This window comes from Panthera uncia, chromosome B1 (genome assembly GCF_023721935.1).
Source record: "Panthera uncia isolate 11264 chromosome B1, Puncia_PCG_1.0, whole genome shotgun sequence".
NCBI classification, from domain to species: Eukaryota; Metazoa; Chordata; class Mammalia; order Carnivora; family Felidae; genus Panthera; species Panthera uncia.
Window position 1 is genome coordinate 93,227,254 of NC_064811.1, and position 11,162 is coordinate 93,238,415.

Below are 11,162 nucleotides of genomic sequence, written 5' to 3' on the forward strand. Positions count from 1 at the left end.
GACCACGGTAGGACACACGGCCGCTGGCACTGGCCAGCATCGTGGATGCATCAATACAGTACCTCTTCTTAAGAAATAAAGATGGAAACATTGTCAGCAGAAATCACAAATTTATTAACTCTTAAATATATCAATCAGTCATTTACCATTATGGCAAGAAATATATACAGTGTCCCATGGTAAACTGCAGTGTTTCAAAATGATAGAAGATAATACATGTGTAATTCAGTTGTGGTGGAGAGAACAAATCACAATTTCCTCACATCTTAGTGCGGAAGACAAACTTGATCTATGGTAATACTTCAACACCACATGCTAAGTTAGAAGTGTAAAAAAAAAAAACACTATACCTATTATTTTTAAAATACATGTATGCCACGTATAGCCGCTTCACAAAAAGGTAGAAGAAATCAAAAAGGGAAAAACGAGGCCATTACTTTTCACAGATCTCATTGGCAGGTTAACATGGCTCAATACATTTACTGTATATATTTATTTTAAATATATATTTTTAAATCATGTAATTATCAGAAAAGCTTCAATCCATCTACCATACATCCACTAGCAACAATATCTAAAGTGATTAGTAATCAACACAGAAAGGTGAAATGAGAGAAAGAGGGAGGGTTGTTTTTTGTTTAGTTTTTTGCTTCTGCTTTAAAAATAGGCTTCTGAAGATTGTGAATTACTATTGTTAAAATAATGCTGATGAAGATACCATGCACTAGAAAGCATTTCAGGGAAGAGAAACTGCCTCACAGGAGTTGAGAAAACAAAGGAGAAATGAGAAGCACAAAGAAAATCCAGGAATTTCCCTTTTCTTTTTAAACTGGAAAATCCTAACTCCTCACAGGAAGATAATGTCACCGACACAAGAGAGAAGCTAAGAAAGCACACGCCACAAAGATCAAGTTCTAAACACTTAGGAGAATGGAAATCACTTGCAGACCTCTCTGACTTTAGAAAACTAGCCAGTGGTGAAGCAGGAGGGGCCCAGTCCACAAGGCAGAACTAAGTGCCTTTGCACAAAACCCTGATCCACTACAACTTGGTATTGTCCTTGCAAGTCCGCTAATTAGTAAGACACCTCTCAGGTAAACTAGGAACTCCCTGCTTTTACCTAAGTTTAAATAATTCTAATACCACCAACATAGGCTGTAGTTTGGACACAGGGATTCTAAGCAGAATTAAGAATGTTTAAAATCTTGACAACGTTTTCAGGGTCCTAAAGATGATAGGAGTGCTAGTTTAGTTACCGCCATTATGCAAATTTCACTTTCCTTTCTGTCTAGTAGTGTGTGAGAAAAGACAGAAGAGGATGGAGAAAAAGGAAGCAAACAGCAAAAAGTGAGATCAAATGGAGAAAACAGAGCACATAGGTGAGAAAGGAACAGGAAATACAACAAATTCACAACTGTGAGTATATCCTAAAGTGATCACTCGTAAATTATGTGAATTTTTCCAGTTTACGATTTGAGCAAAAACAGCATGACTTTATCTCGCTTCCACATTCTTGAGTGATTTTGCTCACATATCAACCTACTTTAATTGTTAAAGAGCAACAAAGCTTTCAACCAGGATCCCAGGATCACACTAGGAAACTGAAAGTGTTTTTTTTTTTTTCTGTTTGTTTTTTTTTTCTTTTTTTTTTCTTTTTGTTAAACAAACAAGCCAAAACTGATTAACAGCAAAGAGTTTTAAAAATTTACGTTTCTCTTACAAACTGTCATTCAGAGAACAATAATTTTGAAGTCTGTTAAATCTTGGCATAAACAGAAACTTGACGAATAGGTTGTATTTGGAACATTGTGGAATTTCTTTTGACCTCCCTCTATTGTTTGCCAACAGTAATTTAAGTTTGCATGGAACATCCTCCTAGTTGAAGTGTAAACAATGTGTGGGAAGGAATATATGACAAGATGATGTATCACATATGCATTACATGTAGGACCTTCACAACTTCATGCACTCAGAAACATGCATGAAGAGGAGGAGAGGACGGCCCAGGGTTCCCATCCAGGTGCCTTGAGAACAAGAGAATGCAGAAGTGGCACTGTTGACATTTAGCTGAAAGAAAGTGGGGGAGGGGGGAGGGAGAAATAAGTTACACCATTTTACAAAATATTGCCAAATTGTTTTGCCAAAGATGTGACTAGGGTACAATTTTATACCTTAGCTAAATTAATTGAAAATACAATGTATGAGATCTTTGCTTGCAAAAGATGAAATACACGATGTTAAGCAGAAACAAAATTAAAATAGATAACAACAGCATTAATTTTCTGTCAACTTTGTCCACACAGAGCTAAGCTGAGAACAGAAACAGGAACCCAGGCTTCAATCACATTATTGAATATAAATATGCATTGTAAGCATTCATGTTTTGTTAAAATGAATTTTGAGTTCATCCTTAGCTTTTATCATCATTCTTAGGCTCCTTGGAAAGTTAAACCTAGAAGTCAATTTAACAAGGAATATAGCCTCAAAAGTAGATGAAACCTAATGATTTAATTGGAGGTTTTTTGTTTTGTTTTTTTTTTTTTCCAACTGCTGGGAGCACTATTTCTTAAAAGCTCTGATAAGGTTCAGTGCTTTGAGTGGAGAAAATATTCACAACATTACCACACATATCTGGATCCTAATCCAAGTTAAGAAATAAATCTTAAAAAACAACACAGGCATGAATTTAATTACAGTCAACTTTCAATTATCCTCTGGAATTACCTACTATGTGAGTTTTAAATTTCAGCTTGACTTCCTCTTGTGGCCTGTGCTCATGGTCAAATACTATTATACTCAGTCAGGCACAGCAAATTAATTTATAAATTAACCTTAGTCAAGTGCTTAACAGGAATTACCTAGAAAAATGGACACCAAAAAATCCTACAGCTTGTTATAAATTAGGTCTGGATAATTGAGAGTTGTGAGAATTGACCCAGACATAATGGACTTTTAAGGTGAGAACTCCAGGATATTCTAAAATGCCAACATCCATATGCTAAGGCTCTTCTCAGAGCTTATTACCTTTAAAACAAGGGTTATGCTACAAAATGAGGCCAAACATTAGACTCAAGAGCTCATGCAAAAGTGCTATAAATTTCCAAAGACCTTTAATATTTTCCATTGAATATAATGCAAAAGAAAATATTCTTAAAGGGAAGAAAAACAGCCATGCAGCTTTTTAGTCATTAGCTCCATTCACAAAGTATCCCGGAGCAGGATGTTACTTACAAGACCCATATGTGAATGGTTTTCAGGCCTTAGATGTTTTGCCACAAAGAGGTGCTTCCTGAGAAGTTTTCTTTCCCATTTGGAATACAGGATGGCCTATTAAGAGAAGCCCCATTTAAGCCACTTGGCGTAAAATGAAGTTTTCTTAAATAGGCTCTATCCCATAAACACTTGAGGGAATTGTAGAAAAACCTTACCCTCTAGTACTGTATGATTGTAATCCCTTCCATATTAACTGTCAATTAGTGCTGTACCTCTTTGGGGTAAAAAACACGCAAGCATGGGTATCTTCATTATTATATTCCTCTTGTCCTTCTCTTCATTACATAGCTATCTATTTTTCCTTCCTCTACTTTTTATAAATCCAACAGTGATAAGTAATTATTAAGGCTATAGAGAAGGTCTTTGAAAACCACTGTGGTACATTATTAAACTGAGAAATTTTGATAGATTCTCTGGAGTTGAATGGCTGTTTGTATAAACTTGACTCCCCATCCTACTCCCTTCTGAATATTAACAGGTGATCCTGGTGAGACAATTTGGAATGAGACCAACATTACGTCAAACTTCTGAGTCTAAACTCTCCTTCTTGTTTTCATCTCATCCCTTCACTGACACAACCTTATTTCTCATTAATATTCCCCTTTACTCCAGTTGGAGCCAGCCTTCCTTATCCATAATCCTCTACCATACAAAGCTAACATCCTGACATTGTCCTTTTCTTATCATATTCCTGGACTATCTTCCATTTGCTCTATGTCTCCAAATTCCACTTGGAATTTGGACAAGGTCTTAAATGATATATTCTGTGCAAGATATACTTCTAAACTACTGTGAACAGTTCGTTACGTTGGTCATTCATTCCATTCTACTCTGAAGTTGATTGCAAACCTTGTAATTTTTCTTTGGTATCAATCATAAGTTGATTTCTAAACTAGAATATAAGTTCCTGGAAGACAATTATCTTTCACCTTGTATTTTATCTGGCATAAGTTAATCACCTAGGAGATGTGCAAGAAATATTTGTCTACTTATTGATTGGAAGAGCAAACATAACATCTGAGGTAGAGTAGCATAGTGAGGAAGACACTGAAATACCTGTTCCTTGTATTTTGAATGCTGTGTTTATAAATTTCTTCTAATACCTGTTAACTGAGCCCAGTAGATCATGTATAAAGGTTCTGATATGATAATGGTCATTTTAGAAACGCCTCCTTATTTTTTCCTCCCACATCACCCTCCTCTGCCAATTGTGACAATGAAGTCACAAATAGTTTGCTGTATTATGTGATTTAAGAAAAAGAAACCAGCTTGCTGGGGTATCCTCCAGTTTCTATTATACATGTGTTTCAACCCCCAAACAGCTGGTCTAGTTGATCTTTCTAGACAGTAATAATCTATTTCTCCTTAAACATTCCCACCGATGTAACTGACTTCCAGTGTTAAACAACACTATGTCATGTCATTAACAATGGAATAAGTAAAAAACACTGGCCATGGGTATATTAACAAAGAAGCTGACAGACTGGAAATATTTACTTGATGGGTACTGTTGGTGACCCAGAGCGATGAAAATGAACATTCTGCCACTTTCCATCCCGGCGGTGCCACACACGGGTTTCTTCTGACTGCATTGTCTTTGGCATCCCGCTGCCATCCATGTACTGTGTGAGCCTAATGTACGCTATGCAGGCAGCATCATCACCTACCAGGTGTACATGGGGGTTCAGGATAATAGTGTGGATTGGTTTATTGCTTTTGGACAAAGCTGAAAGAGAATAAAATGAAAACAAAACTTAGTTACTACATACAGAAAACCAAAACCAGTCACTTCATCTGGGGCCAATGAATGCAATGTCATTCATTCATTCAACTACTAATTGTTTGCTTTGAGTCCCTGGCACTGTGCAAAGTAAAAGAGAAAGGAAAAAAGAAAGAGCAAAAGTAGATAGTCATTATTTTCTTTGTTTCCCTTCATAGAGAAGTTGTCACTCTGGAAACTCAGGGACACACAAAGCTGAAGGTGAAGAGGTGTATTTATTTATAAATTTATTTACAATGGGAAGTGGTTAAAAACAAAAGCCATACTGGGGCACCTGGGCAGCTCAGTCGGTTTAGCCTCCGACTTGGGCTCAGGTCATGATCTCACAGTTTGTGGGTTTGAGCCCCGCATCAGGCTCTGTGCTGACCGCTTGCTCAGAGCCTGGAGCCTGCTTCGAATTCTGTGTCTCCTTCTCTCTCTGCCCCTCCCCAGCTCATGCTTTGTCTCACTCTGTTTCTTAAAAATAAATAAATGTAAAAAAATAAAATAAAAACAAAAGCCATGATACAAATAGAGAGGTAGAGGGCCTGGCCCAGATGCATGGAGCAGTTGAGAGGATACCCTGTGGTCTTGTTCGTTTTGTTAGTTGATGAAATACATGGGACAAGGAAATATATCAAGTATCATGCTTAACTGACTGAGCCACCCAGATGCTCCTAAAATGCTTTTTATTTATTTTTGAGAGAAAGCGAGAGAGCAAGTGAGGGAGAAGAAGAGAGAAAGGGAGACAGAGGATCTGAACTGGGCTCTGTGCTGACAACAGAGAGCACAATGCAGGGGCTTGAACTCATGAACCCTGAGATCATGACCTGAGCTGAAGTAGGACGCTTAACCAACTGAGCCACCCAGGCGCCCCTGATGTTATTCCTTTAGATCACTAAAACAGGTTAAACTGTTTTACCTGTTATGCAAACCTCTCTCCCATTTTCAGAAAAGATCGGAGTAAATTACTAAATGCTACAGTCACATAAAAAAGAATATCCCATTATGAAGAATATGTATTTATGGTAAGTAATGACATACAGTTTCTATTGAAGTAAGTTAAACATTTAAGGGGTTAATTATTCTTTTATTAGTGATGAGGTGGTGTCGATTGAGAACCAATTGGAAGAAACGTTATGAGAGTATCAGGAAATTTACTGAAGCTTTGTTAAGGCCAATTTACCACATAATTCTTTCCTTGCAAATGCCTAGTGACTATGTAAAAAAAAATCATTAAACATACTTTAAATTAAAAACCCATGCCACAGCAGACATTCCTGTCAATGCTTATAATTATTGGAAGTGAATTGGATTATTCTAGTCCTTGCTACACTTCCTCTTTAATTTGATGAATTCACTCTATGTATCATGCAAACAAAAGACAATTCCTAGTCTTTAGGTGTAAGGAAAAGAACGATAAAAGGAATTTCTGGTTTACACTTTTTTTTGATGATCTCAAGGATCTCAGGAGTTTCTTTTGCTACTATCTCTGAAATGTGGCTATTTCCTCTAAGACTACTCAAATTCTTATAGTGAAAACTGAAATATTTATTTACCCGATCACTCATCTTCAGGTACATTTCACTTTGAAAATGAGCACTATGCTTGAAAGCGCCCCTTTATGTCAAATATTCTGATATGCTATGGTGTCTTTTACTTTTTCGTACATAAACAATGTTTTATGAAAACTTATTTTTTTGGTAATTCATTTTGCAGCTTATATATACATTTGCTGGGACTTAGCTGGGGTATGTTCCATCAACATTACCTTTTATACAAAATCAAAGAGTTTCCAAAACACCAAAACTTTTAAGCTTGTCATTTTTTTTTCAGTTTCAAACACGAAAAGTGTTATGATGTAAAATACTGGACTAAGGTGAAAATTCTCATTATAGAATAGAGCAAAGCTATAAATTTAAGAGAAATTCAAAGAGGAATTGCAAAAGGCATGTTATTAAATTTAGAATAAATGTACCATTTTCAAAGTAGAATCGGTGAAAGTCCATCCCTTCCACTAAATTACCCAAAGCTTCAGGTTCAAAAGCAGTAAGGCCTGGGTCACAGATTTTTCTGTAGGGGAAAAAAAAAACATAATGAAAATAACCAATACATGGGTTAATATGTTTTGTTTATATAATATAATATACTTTGTTTCACACATATCCAATCTTATTTATCAACTCTTATTTTTCACTGGAAGGAAAGAGTCTTTAAAAAAACATAAAAATATAAAATTTCTTTCACAGGCCTTGGCAAGGTGAGTTGAGGAACAGATGCTATAAAAGCATTTTGCAGGGAACTCTGATAGGCGCAAGATAACACAGCAAGTTCCAGCAGATGATAACTAGACTTCTTTAGGAGTCTCCTTTTTAAAATTTTTGCTTTTTTATATTTCCAAGATGAATTCTCTAGGCTTTCTCCAGTTTTTCCTCTTATTTTTAATTTTTTAAATGTTTATTTTTGAGCGTGAGAGAGCGCGCCTGAGCACAAGCAGGGGAGGGGCAGGGAGAGAGGGAGACACAGAATCCCAAGCAGGCTGCAGGCTCCGAGCTGTCGGCACAGAGCCCGAACTCACAAACCGTGAAATCATGACCTGAGCCAAAGTCATATGCTTAACCCACTGAGCCACCTAGGCGCCCCATCTTACTTTTATTTTTTTACACTTGATCTTAGCCAAAAGGCCGAGAAGTGATTTACTCTTAAGTTGTCGGAGTCCAATACACTCTCCAAGTCCTACAAAATCAACATTGGCTCTGAAACTAAATAATTTGGAACAACTTTTGACACCTTCTACATTCATTGATTTGAAAGCATATATCACATGCTGTACTTTCTCGAAAAGCTGTTTTTAAAGTTTATTTCACTTGGGGTGCCTGGCTGGCTCACTCGATTAAGAGTCCAACTTGGGCTCAGGTCATGATCTCACGGTCCGTGAGTTCGAGCCCCACATCGGGCTCTGTGCTGACAGCTCAGAGCCTGGAGCCTGCTTTGGTTTCTGTGTCTCCCTCTCTCTCTGACCCTCCCCTGTTTGTGCTCTCTCTCAAAAATAAAAATAAAATATAAAAAATAAAGTTTAACTTTTAAAATAAAATTGAGAGATTCAAACATACAGATTAGTTTTCTTTTTAATACTAGAAATGTAATTCAACAAAGAGGACATTTTTAAATATTCAGAGAAAGCCAATGGCTTTCTTTGGAGAAATTGATTCCATGAAGAATTGTTAAACACCTATGTGGCAGATATTCTTTGAAACAATTATAATACAACAATTAAGACTGGAATAGAAATAAATACAAAGTGCCTGAAAACCAGACTACTTACATATGGGACAGGAAAGATTTAGGAGAAAAAGGGAGCTGGGCTTTTAGGAATGTGTAGAAGTTTTCCAGGTGTGGGGAAGATGGTAGGCAGGAGGAGGGCAGCAAATAAAATAGCTTAATACTGAGAGAATAGAGAGTATGTTTAGGGAACAACTAGTCGCTTGATCTGGTGAGCACTGGGTCAGTGGGTATGTATATAAGTCCCATAAAGGGGGAAACAGTTCCTTGGGCCTGTGGTGATCAAGGCAGGCTTCTCAGAGAAGGTGACATAAAATCTGGATTTGAGGAAATAGTGCAAGTTTACAAAGTGATAAAAGGATTTGGGACTATTTATTTTGGGGGAAAAACACTTTAACTGTTCAACAGAAATACAAGTTGGCCAACATGTATTCAAAAGGCCAACTCACTATGGTTCTTCACAGTATTGTTCATAGTGCATGGAACCGATTTTTTAAAGAATGCTTTTAAAGTAGAAAATAGTTGGGGCGCCTGGTTGGCTCAGTTGGTTAAGCGTCCGACTACAGCTCAGGTCATGATCTTCCAGTTTGTGAGTTTGAGCCCTGTGACTGTGCTGACAGCTCAGACCCCGCAGCCTGCTTTGGATTCTGTGTCTCCCTCTCTCTCTGCCCCCTCCCTCTCACACTCCATCTTTCTCTCTCTCAAAAACAAATAAACATTAAAAAAATGTTTTTTTTAAAGAAAATACTTAAAAAAAATCAGTGAATATTTCTGTGGTTAAAAAAAAAAAGCCTTAAAGGCAGGAGTGGCAGAGGGGAGGTAGTGAGGAGGGCTTTTACATTTTGTCTCAGACTTGCTGGTGGGCAGGTACTTTCAAGCTCAAAGTCAAATATATATAATCTCTAAGGGGTGAAATGGGAATTCCGTGTTGCTATGGTAACAGGAATTTATTCTGCCAGGGGCTATTACTTCCTCTGCAAATATGACTTCTGGTTGTCAACATTGGTGAATCAAAAATTTTTACTACCTTATATTGGTGCTGAAATCATCTGAGAATCACCATGCTATGATGGATCTCTTTACCAACCACCAAAAAGAGTCAATATATCTGAAAACCTGTTAATCTGTTCTTTCTTTCTCTCTCCTCTGTATATATGCATTTATCACCTGTCATAGGCTTTGGATTAATAAAGGATTCACAAAGCTGCCACTTGATATGTGTATGTGTGAACACACATGCTCTGAACAGGTGTCCTAAGGACCAGTTGACAGGGCTTTACCAGTGTATTCATCCAAAAAGCTCCCATGTAAGGTCCTGTTGAATTATCCCTGGGCCTGAGTTGAAACATCAGGCCAGATTCCAGGCCTCTGTAGGTAAACAGATGTGATTCCACAGGACTGCATTATTTAAAATACCTTACATTAACCTGTCTTAGAATATAGGAAACGTCCCAATTTTGCCTGGCTACGACCACCAACAAAATACACTTTTTTACTATTCTACAGGAGAATGCTATTACAAAAAAATACATATTTGAAAATAGTATTCTCATGTTTAGAGAACATGTTCTCATGTTTTCCTTAATAGAGTTCTCAGCAAAACGATAGAAGAGCAGCTTCTATGACACACAGTTCTCCACAACTGTTTAAAAGGGAACTCTGGTCTCCGACGAGAGTTTTATTTTAAACTTCATATCTTACTATTTCAAGTGTACTTTATTAAATCATGTGAACATAGCTGATACACACAAATATATACACATGCATATGCATGTGTTTGCCTGTATATGCATTTACACATTTAATTTACAAGAAGCAATCCTGCATTTAATTTAGTTCTTATACTCATTTACTTTTCATATTTTATAACAGATGATAAAAGCAATACCTTATATAAAATTTGGGAAAAAAGGCAAGAAAAAAAATTCACACATAATTTCATCTCCCAGAGGCAATGTCCTTTTTTCCTTTTCAAAACCAATTTGTCATATCTCATTCTATTTTTAATGCTTTTTCTTATGTAGTTGGAATAATTATGTACATTATAATTACATCATAAGCATTTGCCAGATTTCTAGAAACTACATAAACATCCACTGTACCGAATGCACCACATATTACTTAATGGTTTCCTTAATGTCGGACATATGTTTCCGATTTTTCACTATTATGAACATCGCTTCAATAATATTTTTGTTTATATTTTTTGTCCATGCTTTAGATTAAAAATCCATACCCGTGTTAAATTTTTTAAAGTTTATTTATTTATTTTGAGAGAGTGTGCATGAACGGGGGTCATGAGAGAATTCCAAGAAGGCTCTGTGCTGTCAGGGCAGAGCCCAACTAGAGTCTCGATCTAACAAACCCTGAGATTATGACCTGGGCCAAAATCAAGAGTTGAACGCTCAACCAACTGAGCCACTCAGGTGCTCCCATACTCATGTTAAATTTTTATCAGTAAAATCAGAGGATTAAAACAATTTGAAACTTTAGAAATAAATTTGAAATAAATGCTTTCTGGTATATAAGAACTAAACGTCCCTTCTAACCACTGCCACCACCACCTACCTAAATTTTTGCCTCCATTTATACTCCATCCCAGTGTTGGAGGAAAGTCATCATAGTCCTACAGTATCTGCACTCCACTGCTTGTCAGCAATTTTTACCCCTGCTGATCTGACTGGCAGAAAATGCTCTTGCATTCACATTTGCACATTTGGGCTTGCTTTCTTTCTTTCTCTCTCTCTCTCTCTTTCTTTCTCTCTTTCTCTCTCTTTCTTTCTTTTTCTTTCTTTCTTTCTTTTTCTTTTCTTTTCTTTTCTTTTCTTTTCTTTTCTTTTCTTTTCTT

General features: G+C 36.7%; 1 protein-coding gene across 15 annotated transcripts in view; it reads right to left on the reverse strand.

Moving 5' to 3' along the window:
- Positions 1 to 213: 213 nt before the first annotated feature.
- Positions 214 to 11,162, reverse strand: part of CAMK2D (calcium/calmodulin dependent protein kinase II delta) — a 312,759-nt gene continuing 301,810 nt past the window's right edge. For 10 of the 15 annotated variants that reach the window (XM_049631079.1, XM_049631068.1, XM_049631071.1 and 7 more), the window contains 4 exons: positions 7,011 to 7,105; positions 4,771 to 4,999; positions 3,232 to 3,327; positions 214 to 2,067 (listed from right to left, as the gene is read on the reverse strand). In XM_049631079.1, the coding sequence (XP_049487036.1) occupies positions 3,261 to 3,327; positions 4,771 to 4,999; positions 7,011 to 7,105 (391 nt within the window). In that variant the 3' untranslated portion in view covers positions 214 to 2,067; positions 3,232 to 3,260. Of the gene's footprint in view, positions 2,068 to 3,231; positions 3,328 to 4,766; positions 5,000 to 7,010; positions 7,106 to 11,162 lie in introns of those variants that run through there. The other 5 variants (XM_049631081.1, XM_049631082.1, XM_049631080.1 and 2 more) reach the window with 2 other exon arrangements.